General features: G+C 39.8%; 1 protein-coding gene across 1 annotated transcript in view; it reads right to left on the bottom strand.

The window, feature by feature from the left end:
• Positions 1-20,572, bottom strand: part of tnksa (tankyrase, TRF1-interacting ankyrin-related ADP-ribose polymerase a) — a 127,178-nt gene that overhangs the window by 17,976 nt on the left and 88,630 nt on the right. Inside the window, exons 15-20 of the mRNA XM_030742249.1 lie at positions 16,802-16,947; positions 16,469-16,634; positions 8,825-9,044; positions 7,651-7,760; positions 6,698-6,886; positions 5,739-5,819 (exon numbers count right to left, since the gene is read on the bottom strand). Coding sequence (XP_030598109.1) covers positions 5,739-5,819; positions 6,698-6,886; positions 7,651-7,760; positions 8,825-9,044; positions 16,469-16,634; positions 16,802-16,947 — 912 coding nt within the window. The remainder of the gene's footprint in view (positions 1-5,738; positions 5,820-6,697; positions 6,887-7,650; positions 7,761-8,824; positions 9,045-16,468; positions 16,635-16,801; positions 16,948-20,572) is intronic.

The raw sequence follows: 20,572 nt of genomic DNA, 5'->3' as shown, positions 1-20,572 counted from the left end.
ATATTTTGACTTTTCCATTGATGCAGACTTTTTGTTTTAAGTTTGTTTAACTATAAGATCTGTATAAAAATATAACTACTCATCAGGACCTGAGCAGACGGGGGGGGGGGGGGGGGGGGGGTGTGTGTGTGAACCCAGGGCCGTGGTGACAGCATCCCAGAGCACTGCAGCACCTGAGACTGGTGCCACCGCCCCCATCGCAGAGGGTAGCCCACTCACACTAGACGCCCATTCCATTCGACAATAGACACAAACAAGCGACAGGACATACTGGCCTGAGTTGGAAATACAGTGCCCTGTCCCCACCAACCACCCCACTGCGGCCCCCACCCCCCACCCAACCCCCCCGCAATGCAGGCACCCCAGGGCCCCAAAAGCGCAGACCGGACATCCAGACGCAGGCCAGGTCAACCCACCCCACCTGGTGGCGCGCCCGGGACAGCAGAGACCCCCCCAGCGCCAGGGGGGACCCACCGGGAGCCGGCACGGCCCCAGGCCCGAGCCACACAGGGAAGACCCGCCAACCGTCCGAGGGCTGGCACCCACCACCCCAAGCACCCCGGCCCACACCCCAGGACCGTAAGGCAGCACCATCAAAGCCCCCACCACCATCAACCAGAACAGGCACACAGACATCATCAGAAGGTCGCCCCAGGACTCCAGTCTCAGGAGGCTACCAGCTACACAGGCCCCCAGAGTCCTCACCCGACCGCCTACAAAGCACATCAGGAGCAGAACCCACAGCCAATCACCCCCACTAAGTAATGGAGCTGATCAGTGGGAACCAAAGAGAGTCAAATTCCTCCAATTGGTTTTTAGATGAAGCAGACATTCTCTCTAAACTAAAATGATCTATTAATAAATTTCTGTATTGAGTAATATATAGTTTATTTTTTGACTTCCAATTCATGAGGATAGTTTTCTTAGCGATGCACAAGGCGGTAAGAACAATGTGTGATATATTTGACTCCATGACTAATTCACTAACATCACCTAAGATGCATAGCCTGGGGGAAGTTGGGACACAACAGCTAAACCATGTGGATAGGTCTTCACATATCCTCTGCCAAAATCTCTGACCTGGTACACAAGACCACAGAGCATGTAGATAATTCTCCTCTGAATTGCTTGTACAGTGGGTGCATATGTTTGAATGTGTAAGGCCCATTTGAAACATCCTTTGTCCAGTATAGTGTGTTCTATGTAGAATTTTATATTGTATAAGTTGTACTTGGGGACTTTTAGTCATTTTGAAGATATTTAAACATATTTCTGTCCATAGATTTTGATCCAGGTTAACAAAGATCACGCTCCCATTTTGCAATTGGGAGGGAAACTGAATCATCAGTTTTTAGTAATAATTTATATAATTTTGACAACAATTTTGGGGTACAGAGGTTAAGAAATTCTGTTACCCAAGTAGGCATTTCTAGATTCAATTGATTAAGGTTAAATCTTCCCTGTAAGATGGACTTAAGTTGTTGATATTCCAGAAATCTACCGTTGCCAATTCTATATTTTGACATAAGTTCTTGGAATGTAATAAGGTTTCCATCTTGGATAATATGTTCTAAATTATTTACACCCTTATCACACCATAACGGAAAATTCAGCATTTTCTTTTTCTGACAAATATCTGGATTGTTCCAGATGGGTGTTAGTTTACAGGGGATAAGTGAAGACTTAGTTATTTTTAAAAATTCCCACCAGGCTGTCAGAGAGGTATTTATACTGAGGCTTTTATAGCAGTTATGATGTTTAATACTGGGACTAATGAAAGGTAGATCCGAGATTTTTATTTTTCCACAAAACGCCTGTTCTAGATCCAGCCATGGGTTGTCTAATGAATTGGATTTGATCCACTTTGAAATGTACTGCAATCTACTCCCTAAGAAATAGTAATAAAAGTTTGGTAATTCTAGACCACCACTGTGTTTTGGTTTTTGTAAAGTTTTTAAGCTTATTCTTGATGGTTTGTTTTTCCATAAAAATTTTGAGATGTTTGAATCTAGTGACTTAAACCAAGGAAGGGAAGGTTTGTTAGGGATCATTGAAAATAGATAATTAATTTTTGGTAAAACCATCATTTTAATGGCAGCAACTCTCCCCATGAGTGATATAGGTAAACTATTCCAACGTGTGAGATCATCCTCTATTGTTTTTGATAAGGGGATATGATTTAATCGTACCAAGTCTGAGAGCCTGGCGGAAAAATTTATGCCTAAATATCTAATATTTCCTGACTTTAGTGGGGTCCTAGAGGTTCTATGGAAATTACAATTCAGAGGCAAAACTGTTGATTTACTCCAATTGATAGAGTAATCAGATATCGATGAGAACTTATCTATTAGTGTGATAGTCTTCAAAAGAGAAGCTTGTGAATTCCCAAGGAAAAGTAATACATCATCAGCATAAAGGCTAATTTTATGGTCCATATTTTCAGTTTGAATTCCTTTAATATTTGCATTTTGACGGATTGCTGCTGCTAGTGGCTCAATGAAAATTACAAAAAGAGAGGGAGAGAGTGGGCAGCCCTGCCTGGTGCCCCTCTGCAGACTGAAGCTTTGGGAAATAAGATCATTTGTCCTAACACGTGCATTTGGGGAGCTGTGTAGTGTTCTGATCCAGTTTATAAAGGATGAACCAAATCCAAATTTTTGTAGAACTGCTAGTAAGAACCTGCAATTTACCCGATCAAATGCCTTTGTAACCTTTAAAAATGTTTAAAAATGTATCCAGTTTAAAATTTCAGATATGCAGTCGTCACTTCGGAAATAAACAGCAGCACTGAGAGTGCGCTTAGACTTAAAATAATTAACTGTAAGAAAAATGTTCTTTTTTTTTGTGCTAAATGCAAACATTAACTATTTTCTGCAGCATTATCACTTGTCTTATTTGCAACACTGTTGGATTTTTTTTTAATGCTCTTTTAAATTTTAATCACACTTACCATCATTTGATAGCGTCTCTTATTAGAGTAGGCAGCATTCTAAGACAATTTTGCGCAGAAGAGAAATGACATGTGAAACTAGGGCTGCACGATATATCGAAAAAATATCGTCATCGCGATATTGGCACGTGCGATAGGCATATCTAAAAAATGCGCGATAATTTCTAATTATTTAATGTATAAATCACGTCTTTCTTTATGTCCGCACTTTGACCAATCCCGCGCGACCTTAAATGTGAAGGTGCCGCGTCGCTATTGGCCAGAGCGAGCACATGCTCTCAGCGGCGCAGGGAGCACGTACACACACAGAAGGAAAACAAGCATGGCGGGAATTGAAGAGACGAGTCGAGACGAAAACAGAGAGCATTTGGGACGACTACGGTTTTTCCACACAGGACGAGTCACAGACACAAGTTCTTTGCAAGTCATGCCGAAAAATCATGGCTATGTCAAGAGGAAACACGACAAACCTCCTTCGATACAACCACAAGGAACTTTACAACGTATATTTAACATCTAAAAACCCACAGCCTACTCCGGTAAAGTCAAGCAAACGAAAGGCAAGTTCACAAACTAACAAAAAATGATAGTTTCGCTTCTGCCGCTCCTTATGAGAAGGCAGAGCTCAGTGAAGTGGATTTTTATGCTAGCACTACTGACTTGTGGTCCAGTCGAACCACTGAGCCATACATGAGTTTTACCGTGCACTTTTTGACATGCAAATTTGAGCTCATTACACGCTGCCTATAAGTAGCATACTTCCCCGAGACACACACTGGTGAAAACATTGCTGCTGCCCTGCGGGATGTTTTGAACAACTGGAACTTGCCCAAACACAAACAAGTGGCCATCACAACAGATAACGGAGCGAACGTGGTGAAGGCTGCTGAGGTCAACAACTGGTTCAGAGTGCAGTGCTTTGGCCATCGCCTGCATCTGGCAATTGGTAAGTGTTAAAGATAAAAAATTACTCTCAAGACATATAGCCCTAATGTACTATAACATTTAAATGAAAAACAAACAAACATGTGAACATGTTTGTTTATATGTTAAATAAATGCAACATTTGAAATGCATATTTGTTGTTGGTATACATTTTATAGATTTTTTTTTTTCTTATTGGTCATGTATATTGCATTTTTAGGTAAAAAGAAAAAATATCGCGACAATATCGTTATCGCAATACTAGACCTCCATATCGCATATCGCACTAATTTCCAATATCGTGCAGCCCTATGTGAAACGCCCCCTTTATATGTGATATAAAGGGGGTGCTGGGTAGATCAAGTGGCCCATATGCTGTAAGGCTAATCCAGAGACCCGGGTCTGACTCCGCCCCAAGGCCATCTACCGTGTGTCTTCCCCTTTTTCTCGGCTTTTCTGTTTTCTCTCCACTGTCCTATCACAATAAAGACTAAAAAGCCCAAAAATATATATAAAAAAAAAAAAGAAAACCCAGTTTAATAAGAAAGTTGATAACCACTGTCATCACACCTGTTTTCACCAACTGGGGTTTTAGGTTTTGTTGAGCCAGCTAATGCACAAAAATCCTGGCTTTGTTGAACCTCCTTCGTAGCACACCCCTATGGACATTTCAGTTTTTTCATAGCCCATATATTCACTTGTCAGTTACCTTTATCTCTTTGGGGTTCCTCCACAGTATGGAAGAGTAGATGGATTTATGGAATTTTATATATATATATATATATATATATATATATATATATATATATATATATATATATATATATATATATATATATATATTTTTTTTTTTTTTTTTTTTTTTTTTTTTTAAATTAATGTTTACTCATTTACAATATTTGAGTCATGCAGTGGAGTAATTATCAGAAAAAAATGCTCATCTATAAAGAAAAGTAAATTATTTTTATTGTGTTTGGGCAACTATAAAAAAAAGTATTTCTGTTGAGGGAAACTATGAGCATAAGGCAGCATGGTGGTGCAAAGCAGTACCAAGAAAGTACCTCCCCATCAACTGGGGACTTTTAGTGTGGAGTTTGCATGTCGTCTCCATACCTGTGTGGGTTTCCTCAGAGTGCTCCCACATCACAGATGCAAGTATGTGGTTGTCTGTCTGTCTAGCTGTGTGTTATACCAGGGTGTATCGTGCGTCCTACCCATCAGTTACCCCAAGTTAAATAAGTGGTTCAGAAAGTGGGTTGGGCAGAGATGTTACTCTTCCTTGTTCCTCTGCCGTGACAGCTGAGGTGAAACTTATTTATCTGTCAGCAACATTTTCATGACACTTGCTCGGGGGGTGGAGCAGTGAGCACAAGAACTCATTAAATTTTGGTGCAGATCCAGAACACTTTTAGTTGGTGGAGGATGCCCTCTCCGATTGCCCTTCATGTTGCTCACTGTTTTAGTTAATCAGCTCGATTAAAATGCCGTGCACTGACCTTGTCTGGGTCTGGAAATTAATTTTTGGTTACTTGATTTGTAAACAGAACTTAGATTTTCCATCTTCTGGCAATTATTTTACAACATAGAGTCTTACATGTTGTATAAAGTCTTAATATGCATGTTAACAACTGGATTCAAAAACAATTAATTTGCATAATAAACATCTCTTTATTAGTACTTCTCTGCCTGGGACGTCTGTTAAAGTGTGGAATCGTAAAACTGTTTATATGCTTTCAGCGCACGTGTATCGACTCAACTGTTTTTACAGCTTAAGCTTAAACGTAAAAACTGAAATAAACTTGAACTGATTCAACACAGAGAAAGCATCTCTTGCCACATGCTTGTACTGTATGCAGACACTCACCACAGTGGCCTGCGGTTTTAAACAGCTTGGCAGGGCGTCTGGTGGCATGGCATCAATCAACAGTGCTCTGATGTCATCAGCCTGCAACAAAGAGACAAGATGTGGACATCTCTGTATTATTTTTGTATGTTATGTTATGACACCTAAAAACCTACCCTGCTGTTTGCTTGTTTCTTTTCTTTTATTTAAACCCCATAAGCTACAACTCACACCAGATCAGGTTGTGCTATTTTGTGTGCTATTATTTATGAGTATAAGAATGTGTCATTTCTTCTGATAGATACACTGCCTTGTTTTAAGGTCACTCATGTTTGTAATTTTTTTTTTTTTTTTGCAGCACCTTGAAAACTACCAAGAAGCATGACTTAATTATGGTACGACGCCACATTTTGAGAGGCTATCCAAAAACTAATCTAGACTAAGCTGGAAAATGGCACGTGACATTTTTATTACAGGATCAAACTGTCATAGAGCTTTTTGAAAGCAGCTGAATTCTACAGGCTTCTCTTGGGAATGCTGTACCTATTTGTGGCTTCATCCGATGGTCAATAAATAAGCTGATTGCACAGTATTAGCTGAACAGCAAATGTCTCTGCTTCCTCTTATCTGTAGCAGAGTAGTGGGGTAATTCAAGCAACATTACAAGCCTGTGGATGATAGCAGCATCGAAGTGCTGTTTTCCAAAGGAGCCTCTCAAACTTTGGTACCTACAGTCAAATGAGGAACCTTGTAAGGAAGCTCATTAGGAAACCTCATTAGGGTGTGAGAAGTTAGAAAGCTGTCTGTTCCACCATCTAAACTTCTGCAAACTCTCCTTATGGTGCTCCTCTGTCTGAATAGTTAACCATAACCATCTGAACATCTATTTAAGCTGATGTGCTGACTCGTAAGTATAAAGGCTGTTATGGGAGGAAATTTGGACAGATACCAAAAAAGTTCTGCAAGAAATCCTTTCATACCGTGGCCAAGTCCAGCGGCGTCTGCCCCTCCTGGTTCTTCATAGTGGGATCGGCGCCATGTGCGAGCAACAGCGCACAGAGCTGAGTCCGCCCTTTCTGGGCCGCTTCGTGTAGAGGAGTAAATGCCCACTTGTCGGTGGCATTGACACACGTGTTGTATTTGATCAGCAGTGCAGCTATGTCCACGTGCTGGACAGAGGAGAGGAAGTAGTGGAGGCATTGACGGATACAAAAAAAAAAAAAAAGAAGAAACAGGAGAGAGATTAAAATGGAAGAAAACGAGCGCAGGAGGTGGCTGCAGGAGGCAAAGGCAGCAGGAATAAAAAGCATTTAACAAGAGCAAGTTTGTGAAGTGCTGCTGAATGAGAGCTATAAAATTATGATCAGAAAAAAAAACATGTAAAAAAAAAAAAAAGGGACTGCAGGATTGTGTGGAACAGAAACCGTGTGAATTATTAAATCTGTCATGATTTTTGTTTTCCCTCTGGTCCTTCCTCTCCTGCTTTTCCTGCCCGTCTCCCTCATTCCCTTGTTGTCTGTCTCCGGCTCTTGTCTTGGTGTCAAACACAATGTAGCTTGTTTTGGAGTAGCAGAAAGGGATGCTCGAGTATGTATAATTGTGTGTGTGTGTTTCCAAAACGCAGCGCTCATCAAGCTTTCATGCAAACATGTGTTTCATGACTCTTTTAGCAGAATGCCGACAAGATGCGAGCACTGTGCCACGCGGAGACAAGCAAAGATGAAGGGAAAATACCACAAATGTAAATCTTCAACAGCAGAATATTTCCCCCATTTAAATGATATGATAGTCATTATTATTAGCGTTTAAGTAAGTAAGGTCCTTACAGTCAAAAATCACAATATATCGACGCTATATATTGATATTTGAAGATGTTTACTGAATTGTGAAAAAGGAAAAGTATAAACTGAGATGAGGGCCGCGTGTGTCTTACCCCATACGAAGCAGCATTGTGTAAAGGTATCAGCCCTCCTTTGTCCTGGGCATTCACATCGGCTCCATGTTCCAGTAGATACTCAGCTACCTCCAAGTTATTATAGCCAGCTAGAGAGCGCCAAAGGACGCAGCACAACAGACAGAAAGATGAAGGAGGAGAAATAGAGGAAGATATAAAAATGTATTAAGGTAATGAGAGAGGACAAAATAATGATAAAGACAGAGTGAATGTCAGCCGGCATTCGCTGCAGAAAGACAGCACGTATAATCATCTTTTCCTTTTACAAGAAAGTACATCAACACAGAGGGTGTGTGGGTGTGTGTCTGAGTAGTCACATTTATTCAGACCGTCAAAGTGTTTTCCAGCAGTTTCTTAACTTCTAAAGTGCCAGTCATGCAGCAAAACCTTTTCTACTTATCATACTTTATCATCACACAGAACCCGGTCTGGTGAAGAAGTGTGTTATATACAAAAAAAAAAAAAAAAAAAACCCCACAAAAATTCACAATAGAAAGCTCTGGGAATAATAAAAATCAGTTTGATCAGGAGTACATGTGATGAACTGCAGGAAAAACAGGAAGTAGTTTTGGTCTTTAATTTCAATGGTGTGCATTTTTAGCAAAAAGCAAGAGAAACGCAACCTCTAAATTATGTCCCATCTTGCAAAAGAATTAAAGACTAAATGCTCATTTTCAGTCTTATGTTTGTTCCCTTTTGTGTTTTCATTATTCAGGACATCATCTGCGGTTTGTACTAAAAGGTGAGTTTTTAATGTAAATTTATGGATGATTAGATCAGCGTGAATCTCATTAGGCATTTGTGTGTGTGTTTATCCTCACGAGGGGCTTTAGCAGGATGGTGTATCAGCTGTTATCTCTGAAACTGATGTCACGATGATTATAGACCTTGAATATATACATAATACTCTGTCTACCTTTAAGGGGACAAACACTATCTCTGCTATCAGGATTTAAAAACCGTGAGACCTGAGGTCACTCGAGGTCAACTAATTGTGATAGTTGCAGTATAAAAATGTGGCCTTTTGCTCTACAGATAAATTAGGATGCAATTAAATAAAAAACAGTTAAAAAAAAAGGCAAATTAATCCCTGCAAACTTAATCAGGGAGATGTTAGCTGTTCCCTGTAAATGCGTGTGGGTGGCTTTGTTACCTGCAAGGTGCAGCGGAGTCGAGTTGCGTCCCTGCGTGTCCCGACAGTTAATGTTGTCAGGGCTGCATAACTTCTGCACCCTGGCCAGGCATCCTTTCTTAGCAGCGTCCAGCAGCGCGGCGTCTCCTCTGAGCAGGTCCTGGATGTCCGTGTCCCCGTCCTTCACCAGGTCCAGAGGCGTGTTGCCGTCCCTGTTCTTCTTGGTGGGGTCTGCTCCGTGCTGGAGAGAGGAGGCCATAATAAAGGAGTTACACAAAGATATATGGAGAAATACAGGCAGATATGTTAAAGAGATATTTATCTGGTGTGTGCACGCTAACATCATTAAACAAGACGGCGGCTGCAGTCGGGGGCAGGATGAATGTTGGAGGCTGTGTGGTTAATCAATGACAGGCTATTTTAATACAGTTCATGCTCCCCTTTAATTTGTTCTGGCAAGTGATTTCTAAGGAAATGAGCAGCATCTTTGGAACAGAGGTATTAATTTGTCACATTGGATCTGGAAAAACTCACAGCTAAGGATGAATATATTTATAAAGTGCGCCTGGTTGCCATGACACTGTCTGCAGACAACCGCCCCCCCCCTGTCAAAGGACAACTGATCTGCAGTTGTCAATGAAATGCATGGACTAACATTTTTATTAAGAGTATGCCCTGATCATCAAACAAAACAATGGAAAAAAATTACCATATAAATGTCTAAGGGTTAAGCAAAGAAAATATTGCATAAAAAAGTGCAATATTGTGATCTATCGCCAAGAAAAAGATAGTAGAATAAATAATAAAGCGGGTTTAAGTATCATAACAATGCCACAGTTAAAAGACTGAGAGCTGCTGTAAAGCATTTGATACCTTTCTTTTAAATGGAAATAAAAAAAAAACAGTCCTCCAAATCTCAAATATTTTGAATCCCGCTGGAAGTGCGTCACTTAGACAAGAAAGGATGACAAGTGACGAGTGAGGAGAGGATGGATGAAGGTAATTCACTGGAGAGCAGAAGAGAGAGAGGAAAACGAAAAGAGGTAGAGAGAGGTGAGGACAGGACACCCAGTGAAGTGGAAAACACCACATACCCCGGGGACGAGGGGAAAGCAGACATTTTCATCGCTCAGCTGTCTCCGAGGTTGTGGCTCAACTTGTCATTTCATTGTAAGTTTTGAAATCCGCTCATTAAAATTGGATGTTGTGGGACCACTCCCCTGGGTATCCACTGCTGGTCTGAAACTGTCCTTTATATACATCTCTCTCATGGCTGTATCCCTCTATTCAAAGTAGTTTGAACCTTTCCCTCTCGTGATTTTTCTCTCCTGCTTTTCAGCTTCCACTATCTCTTTGCTGCTGTCACTCACTCGCACTCTTAGGAAAATTAGACTAGAAATAATTGGGGACATTTACATAGAAACAAAAGAAAGAAAGAAAAAAAGATAGCTGACAATGCCGTACCTTTTGTGAACCATTACCTTTCTCATAGAAAACGCAATTTACAATTTTTTATCTGCTTATAAATGAAAAGCTATACTAGCAAGTCAGTGAAGGCTCCAACATTCTTAAAATGACTAATAATATAATCATTTCAAGCAGGTGTGATTTTAACACATTCATCCTCTTAGTTTAGTCTGATAGCATGCTTAGATTTGGACATAAAGTGTAGCTTAGGCTCGTGAAAAATATAATGAACTGAGCATTTTTTCATCAATTCGATGTTTGACATAATAATACCGAGTAAAATGTTGCAGGACTGGCCAAGTTATTACAAGAAAACCCTGAAATATCAACCATATTTGGCTTTAATTTCTTACTTCTTCTCACTGGTGAACTCGGCTGTCGATCAATTCGACTTTTCAACCAATTATTATTCTACCTACATATAGCAGGACTGCCATTTGGCTATGCACTGCTGGCTTTTTGTAGGAATGCATTTAACTGCACGTCTGCATTGGCTGAGTACCTACAATTCTCTTTTCAAAGCAAAGGAGCTACACAAACGGACACCAACACAGGACCATAAATCCTGGTTAAAACATTACAGCATCATGTAAGTTAATAAAAGACATCAAAGAGGAAATGTAATACAAACTCACTGGCCACTTTATTACAGGTACACCTGTTCAACTGCTCGGTAACTCAAATCTCTAACAAGCCAACGACATGGCAGCAAATCAGTGCATTTAGGCACTCGCTGAAGTTAAAACTGAGCATCAGAATGAGGAAGATTTAAGCGATTTAAGTGACTTTGAACATAATGTGGTTGTTGATGCCAGACAGGCTGATCTGAATATTTCAGAACTGATCTACTGGGATTTTTCCACACAATCATCTCCAGGGTTTACAGAGAATGGTCCAAAAAAAAAGAGAAAATATCCAGTGAGCTGCAGTTCTCTGGATGAAAGTGCCTTGTGGATACCAGAGGTCAGAGGAGAATAGCCAGACTGTTATGAAGGTAACAGAAACGTAAAATAACCACTCATTAGTCACCCAAAATAACCAAAGTATGTGGAAGAGCATCTCTGAACGCAAAACATGTCAAACCTTGAGTCAGATGGTCTACAGCAGCAGAAGACCACACTAGATGCCACTCCTGTCAGCTAAAAACAGGAAACTGAGACTATAATTAACACAGGTTCACCAAAAGTGGACAATAGAAGACTGGAAAGTTGTTGTTAGGTGTTACAGCTGTGTGCTGTGCTGTTGATGATGATGAGGCAGGATTTCTTCTGCAACACTCAGATGGTAGGGTCAGCGGTTGGCGTAAACAATGGTAGTGGTGTAATGGTGTGGGGGGATTTTTTTTTGGCACACTTATGGCTGCTTCCAGCAGGATAATGCACTATGTCAGACAAGTATATTTAAAGCAAATCTCAAAGCATTCAACATTTGTTGAGATGTTGCACTTAAAACCTCAAATGTGAACCACTTGGCGATTCTAAATGAAGAGCCAGACACTCACTTAAGTCATTAGCGTTCATCTTCGTGGGATCGCAAATGTCTGAACAAAATTGCATAGCAATCAAATCGTTTTTGAGGTGTTTCAGTGTATAACTAGAAGAGCACTCAGTAGAGCGCATACCTCGCCCACCCTATTTTTTCTAAGTGATGATACTACACTGCGATAGATATCACACAATGTTGTCATACTCTATCAGGTTCAGCTGTATTTTGGTGTTAGTTGCACGTCACTGGCTTTATTTCTTATTCTCCAGAAGTGAATTATTTTTTGACCCTGTCATTTTCAGCATTCTGGATCATTAGATCTGGGATCCTCCTTGGATAATGAGCAAATATGCTATATGACAGAACGTATGGGCATGCTGCACCATAATTGTTTTTATTAGATTCTGACTTATCCTCATAAAGTTAGATGCAAATATGTGATTATTGTGTCTATCTCACAATGGTATAGAATCCTTTTACAAAATCCTGGATCCAGATCATGATCCGGATCACCACCAAAATTTAAACAATTGTTCCCTTTACCACTCCCCAACAACTTTAAATCTGTTCATAATTTTCTGAATTATCCTGAATACTGACAAACAGACAGAAAGACTGACAGACCAACCTCCCTCCACCTATTGGTGGGCGAGGCAATTAAGCAAGTCTCTTCCTAGGAAGGTGCTGCCAACCTGGCATAAGAGTTGAGGGTTATACTGCATAAACAGTGAATATTCAGGAAGATTTGTTCCTGCCTGGAGAATTTCATTGGAATGCAGGCCTGAAGTCGGATCAACAACTCAAAATCTTGCTGGGTTTCTGATGTCACTTAAGAAAACATGTTTGCTTAACCATAAGAAACTTTTGAATAATGGTGCAAATTGCCTGTCATGTAAATCGCTTCGTAAAATATTTATAAAATGAAGGTGGGAAGTGTAAAAAGTGCAACCTAGGTTATTTAGAAAAGTTATTTATTAGCAGCTACCCTGATAACACATCAGACAAAAAAAGTATCCATATTCTGTTTAAATGTTATTGTCTTTCTTTGTAGCCATTTCCACATTCTTGAATCTCATCAAAAGAAACTCCGAACATAAAGATGTCACAGCTTGATTGACAGTTGGTCTTTTCCAAAACGATGTTGCATATTAGCATCAGACTTTCAGCCAGATCATAACTCATTCAAGTTCATAAACTGCATGCCAAATGCTAATGAGCCAGATTATACTTTAATTGAGTTATAATTCATTATGCTCTCACACGTCTTCACCAACAAAGACGACGCTGATGTGCATTTAGTATGTCTTAAAAGATCCATTCCTCAGAAGCTATCTGGGTACAGAGAGCGGATGGGGCAGAGCTTTAAATTGAGCAAAATCCTTCACAAAAGAGGGACAATAGAACGTTAACAACAAGCAGAAGAAAAAGGAAAAATCTAGTTTGAACTCCACAACAGAGAACAGTCACATCCCGAGGCCACTGCAGATTAGCACCAAAGTGCGGGAACACTGTGTTACTTCTGTGCACAAGTGTGTTAAAGAGAGAATCACAATAACATGCTTAAAATCCTGCTGAAATTCACCACTATGAGAATTTTTTGAAGCAGAGTGAGAAAAACATGTTGTACTTCCTACAATAAATCATCCGTTTGTGTCTCTAACTTCTGCCTCCAAAGCCAAAGACCAACCATCAGATGAGGGGAGAAAAAAAAAAAAAAGTGTGGCCTGAGGGCGCTGCTATATATCCAAACTCCATCATTTGTTTTAAGAGTGCTGGCTAGGTGAGTCTCCACAAGACTTCAGATTTACAAGTGAGGACAGCATCTCATCTGGTGCTACATATTTTATAATGAAGCTGATGATAAAAGTAACAGCCTTTAATAAGCCATAAAGAAAACCTTACTTTCATGAGACAAAAAAAAAAAAAACACTGCTAAAGAAAAAAAAAAAAAAGCCTCCATCACTGAGTTTACACCATACAAAGAAGAACAATCACTTCTAATAAACTCCCACAAAGAAAAAAGAAAACCTTATGGTGGCTGAACCGTATAAAGCTGCTGAAGCAGATGGTGTTCCTGAACATGTGCTGATCAACTGCAGTAGCGCTGGTTTTAAACATCTTTACCTGAAGTTAGCGCGACAGATGGAAAATTAAGGGAGAACAACACAAAGTTTCTTTATGTTTTAAGCCAGTAAAGCTTGAAATCTCAACTCAGTGTACCGATAATGATGGTGGAAGGCACTAACAGTGATCAACTGGTGTGAGATACGGTGACCGAGGTGGACTTTTTTCCTGCACTTTATAACAGCAGCTGTAGCTCAATTATTGGGAATTTTCCTCTCCTTATTTCATGGTATAGATATATATATTTTTTTTTACAATTTGCCCTCATTAGTAAGGAGCAGTCTGGGGTGAGAGAGCAGAGGAAGGATGTACAGTTAAGGTCGGACTGCCTGGAAATGACCAAAAACACTCTGCTGATTTGATATGCACCCTGACCTACTGGCTCAAGGTTGTGAAGCTGTGAACTGCCAAAGGTCTGAACTATTGTGACATATGTTTTCTTTCTCATAAATTAGAACAATATCAGTTTGCCTACAAGACATTCCAGTCAGTGGATGAGAATACTTCAGCATTATCACAGTACTCTTAGCAAAGCAACCTCTATAATTTGGTCCTAAAAATGCGAGAGCGTAGACTGATTTTTGGTGGTGTTTCTCATCCTCATTTCTTCAGTGTTCACAATTAATGTTTAGCGGTTAAAAAAGCAGTAGTATTAAAAAAAAAATAAAAATCTCACCTCTCTGAAAACATCAGCATTTCCCAGAGGCAGACATGGCACTTTTTTAATTGCTGGTTTTGTTGGACCAAAAAATATTTAATAAACTGATATACGGACAGAGAAGAAGCCCATTCCTCTGGATCCAGATAATTTGGCCTTTGTTGTTGGATAAATTACTTCAACTAGTCTTATCACAAGTGAGGTCAGTTCATTCATTATAATGTTAACTGATATAAGTCACCAGCCCTAGGAAAGAAATCACTCACCATTTCTCAGGAGCCACGCTGCACCAGGCAGTGCATATTTGCTCTGCACCCCTCTGTACTCCTGCACAGTCAGACTGAGAAGCTAATTTCTCCCCAGAGCTGTCACCTTCCTTAATACTGCACCCAACAGCCACTCCCCTCCGGCATTACTGGTATTTTTGCTGCATTGTTGCACCTTTAGTCCCAAAGTTTTCAGTGAATGCTGCTGTGTATGGTCAGATTCACAGCCTGACTGTGACAATCTTACACTTCTTTGTTTTATAAGCTGCTATATGATCACACGACTCTGTCAGTACTTTCTACAAACACTGTTGTGTAGTATGTTTATCTTTCATTGTACTCTTTTACCATTTAAGGTTTTGCCCTCATACTTTAATATTCCTAAATACATCTGTTACTTTAAACAAACATGTAGCTAAGAATAAACTAAATAATATCTTAAAGTAATACATTTCTCCTGCTTTTCCATGTGTTGTGTTTACTCTTTGTGTGTGTGTGAATTCAACAGCGTTCATCTAATAATTTATGCAGCCCCATATGGCAACAGCGAAGCGGTGATGTAACCTTGTCTGGAGGTGTTTGTGATAGGAAAAACAAAAATGCATTCAGCTGTGAAACGGCAACATTTCACAGGATTCATTTAACCTCAAAGAGATGTGACAATTCAGCGTTACACAACAGATATTTTCAGCTTTGTAATCGGATCGGTCAGAGTTGATCCCGACTGGGCTCAAAACTTGCACAGAGTGTGACAAGTCATACCTTTCAGTGAGCGTTTGCACCCAATTTTCCAATCCAGGAAAACCTTGGGTCCATGATGTTGATTTGTACATGCTGACGTTCACCCATTAATCACAAGGCATTCACAGCACCAGATGCCATTAATTGCATTAGTAACAGATGTGTTAGCAATTCATTCCCAGCTCTTGCTTCCACAGATATGACTGATTTCTGAGTTTCACTGAGTCCCTTCTCACTGTGTCTTGTAAACACTGTTCAGTGAACTTGTATGGAGAAAAAGGATAAAGTGCTTGTTTACAGAACATTAAAGTGGCATCAAAATTTTAATATTTCAGTCCCACAGGCTTCAGTATGCAAAGGAGCAATGTGAGGTCACAGCAAATGGCACAATTAAGCCCTTCTCAGACATAGTATGTGTCAAAGAAGCGGCATTTGGTCATTAAGAAATTAATGGCTCATGGCTTCCTTCAGACATACCCGTGGGAGACAGTGACAGGAGAGAGCTGCAGTACTCATATGATTATTGCAGCTTGAGGGCAAGATATTTTGCACTTTTGTCAACGACTATTCACTGGATGAACACACTTGAACATTTAGTTCTCTCGACTATTATCACAGGTTTAAATTTGTGTTGCAACAGCTGCCCTCACCCCTCGCACAGAGGACTCAGAAAGGGGACTCAGGGGATAACAAAAATGCCCCATAAACGTCTTGAGCATTTTTGCAAATCAGAAACATGACGTGCAATCTAATGAAGATCTTACCAATCTTGGGGGGCATGGAAGTGATTTCGTCCTCTAAATCAAACTGTTAATAACTTAATTTAGTGTTAAAAACTCTGGTCTAGCTTATCTAGAATTCTGTCAGATGCAGCTTTAAATATCCAGTACAGCATATCAGCATGGTGTTAGGAAAGAACCAAACCTTAAGCAGCAGTTTGCAGATCTCGTATTTGCCCTTGGCTGCAGCTTCATGGAGCGGCGTAAACTTCCACAAGTCAGCCACGTTGACCGACGCTCCATGCCTGACCAGCAGCTCGGCCACCTCATAGTGACCATATGAACAGGCATTATGAAGGGGAACTAGACCACTGCAGAGGGAGACAGTCACACATACAGAATTTGTTTAATCAAGAGTTATTTTATCCCACAACTTTTATTCCAGGATTCTCTAATGGATGATGTAAATTAAATGGGCCCAAAATCTGTCTTAATGCTTAATTTTGCCAGAAGTCACACCACAGCTCAAGTGTCTCACCCTTTGTCCTTGGCGTGCACGTCTGCCCCATGGTGCAGGAGATACTCCACCACTGACACTCGGTTGTAGCCAGCAGCAAAATGAAGAGGAGTAGAGTGGCGTCCCTCCAGATCTCTGCAATTCACATTCTGAGCCGTACACAAGGACTGAAGAGACACAGAGAAACAGAAGATTAAAATGAAATCAAAGTCAAATTAAGGTGCAGATCAACAGCAACCAAGATTTATTTATATTATTCTATTATTTATCTAGTCATGAAAAAAATGTTTTTTTTTTTGATTAGATCATTTCAAGTGGTTTCATATAAATTATAATTTTCAAAATTTCTAGTACAATAAGACCATTAGGTTGGGATTTGTTGTTTAGGTTGAATGTCTCTATCCACAAAGACAGTGCTTTGCACTAGTCAAATCGTTCACGTCTTAAAAAGATGTAAAAAAAGAACACTTTCACTTTGAAAATACTAAAAATCTTTGTAATATCAGTATTGCTGCCTGCGAACACACTTTTGTCATGTAAAATATGCCAATGAATAGAAAAATGTAGCAAAAAAGTCTTAGTGATTGAAGTTATTAAACAAAAAAAATCACATCTGTTCAATACATGCCTCTCTCCTGTTCACAGCGGGTAACACGGTTGCTTTTGTGCTTTTCTGGGATTTCAAACTCAATTACGTCTTAGTTCAGCAGTAAAGACGGGCACAGTGGGGGCTTATTTTACAGTTTCCTCCTACAGTACTGTTCTGACATTCTATTTTACAGGAGATAAATTTAAATCCTGCTGGCACCAAATTCCACAATCTTAAGCCATTAACCTTCATTTCAGGCGTTGCTGTTCATCAAAGTTTTATTTTTATTTTTATTAAAGCTTTAAAGTCTTAACTCCTTGAGCAGATTGTGAATTCTACAAAACATGAAAACCATGATTAAATGTGCAAATGTGCTTAGCAGAAAGGAACCAGTTTAGTGAATCGCTGATTGGTGGATTAATCCATTAGCTACTCAACAGACAAATACTTTTATTTCCTATATTTTATTCATACTGTACATTTTATTAATAATCATGTTATTTTGAGTCTATGAAAATCATCGAGGGATTACATATAAAATGGTTGCAATGCCTGAATGGAAATACAATTTTTTATACACCTTGATTTACAGCTGGAAGTCTGTATTTCAATCACATCCTGACCGTTTCATTTCAAAATTACTGTTGTGGTGTACAGAGGAAAATGGTGTCACTGTCCAAATGCTGATGTGATTGTTTATTATAAATTAATTTCTGTTCATATAAGAGATGCCATACCAAATTTTGTTCAACTCACCACCTAATACAGAATGGAGAATCAGAAATAAAGCCCTTAGTCTCTACAGAGACTTTATAGGTTAAAGGCTCACGTTTTGGGGGGATTAACCAGCCATACCAACATTACAGTATTCCACAGAAACATCAAACCCAAGGTTTACAGGCTAGGATTCTTTGTCTTTAAAACTGAACAGGCTTCTATGTAACTTGACTATATGTGTGACACAGTGCAAAATTAGCTATTATAAGGTGGGCACACTGTGGTTATGAAGGGATGGTACTAAGGAGCGCAAAGTGTGCCAAGAAAACATCCCCCACAGCAATATACCACCACTGCCAGGTTGGATCGCATGGTTATTTGAGTTACTGTTGCCTTCCTATCAGCTCAAACCCATTCTCTGACTTCTGGAATCATTTCAGACCAGTCTCTGTGAACCCTAGACATGGCCATGCAGGAAAATCCCAGGAAATCAATAGTTACTGAAATACTCAGACTAGCCTGCCCGGCACAAACAAGCATGCTTCATTGAATCACCTTTAATCCCTATTCTGATGCTCTGTTTGAACTTCAGCAGGTCCTGCTGACCGTGTCCACATGCCTAAATGCATTGATTGCTGTCATGTGACTGGTTGATTAGATATTTGCGTTAACAAGCACTTGAACAAGTGTAAGTAAATAAAAGTTTATACAGCATTTTTCAAGAACAAAAATGACAAAGTGCTTTACAATATAAAATAATATACAACAGCCAAAATTGTATAATCCACCTGTACAGGTGGATTTTCATCCCTTTTGGAAATGTATGAATAGTGTCCACAAATTTTAAGTCCAACGGAGGCGAGGTCCACAACTTGAAAGCAACAACCTCAAAACCACAGATCCTTTTGTCCTGGACCTACATGTAGGTACTGCCAACAAACACTGGTCATCTGACCCTAGAAACATAGTAAATGGTAAATGGTCTAGTTCTTATATAGTGCTTTTCTACTCTGTCTGAGCACTCAAAGCGCTCATACAACACGTTTACATTTACCCATTCATACAAGCACTTCCATGATTAACTAAGTGCTTTTATTATCTTACATTCACACTCCAACAGTTGCGTCGGAGAGCAACTTGGGGTTATTGCCCAAGGATACATTGGCATGTAGCCTGGAGTAGCCAGGAATCGAACCGCCAACCTTCTGATCAGTAGGTGACCTGCTCTACCTCCTGAGCTACAGCCACCCCTAGTAGTTACATATGGTTTATTAATATAAGGGGGCATCTGATCATGAAGAGCTCTGAAAATGATCATCAAAATCTTAAACTGAACCCTACACATTACAGGGGAAGCCAGTGAAAAGATGCCAGAATCTGGGTCACATGGGACCTTTTAGAAGACCTGGTGAGAAGCCGCGCAACAGCAGGGATGATTTACTCACACAAAGGAATAACGATTTAAAATAATGAAGGTGTGATGCAATAAAACCATCTATAATCATTTCCACTTCTCACTGAGAGACAGTAAAGTTAAGATGGGCAGTGTTCTGCAGATGATAAAAAACAAGTTTGTACACAACAGTCAACATGTCAGGGGTACAGATAAGAACTTTAGCTTAAGTAGCCTTTGAATGTATATTATGGAGCAAATAATAACTACATAAACTGTTACAGTGGTTAGAGCTCTGAATGAAGTACAAAATGTTCCCGAATGACAGAATTTTGTCTCAGTACAGTTTCATCATCTAACAGAATCTAACACTACAGTGTGAACCTCTTCAACATTTGATCAGATGACAGGAATCAGCCCACGGTTTCTTAAAAATGCCAATCAGCAGCTTGGCGAGACTATTAACCCTGATTTGTCTGTGTGTCAGGAAACAAGAGGCTGAGAGAAAGCCCGGCCTCAGCTCATCTCCTTTTCCACTACAATCTTCTGCCAGCCTGTCAAAGCATCACACTGACAGACCCTCTTCGCTGAGATAACCCCATTACTGTCTGTCTGCGAGGGTGAAGACACACCAGATTTCACTTTAAATCAAAATACTTCTGTGCTTGGGTGAACGTCACCAGGTCCTGACATTTTAAACGTGAGTGGGCCGGGTACCAATCATGAAGAGCAGAGGATGTCTGTGGAAATCTTATGAGATGTAAAATGTGGCCTTTAACAAGAATAAAGGTTTGTCTTTTTTTTTTCCTTTATTTATAACCAAAATCAATAAGGGCAATAATGCAAATACACAAACAGAAAACATCTGACTGACATTTAATAGAAATCACTAAGACTATAACTCAACGAGACCAACAAGCAGAGTCACAAAGGTCAGGACATTTTTAATTAAAACCTGTGTTTGTGGACATCAGAATCTCTTTCTGGGAGAATTTAAGTTTTTATCCAATCCATAGATCAATATTTTCTGTTTTGCACCTCTGCTTACAGGTTAATCATAATGGCCTCAATTTATCACCAACTAAATATACAA

The sequence above is a fragment of the Archocentrus centrarchus genome, chromosome 12 (assembly GCF_007364275.1).
Source record: "Archocentrus centrarchus isolate MPI-CPG fArcCen1 chromosome 12, fArcCen1, whole genome shotgun sequence".
Classification (NCBI taxonomy): Eukaryota; Metazoa; Chordata; class Actinopteri; order Cichliformes; family Cichlidae; genus Archocentrus; species Archocentrus centrarchus.
The sequence above is the reverse complement of the archived record's forward strand: the minus strand, read 5'-3'. Positions and strand labels throughout refer to the sequence as shown.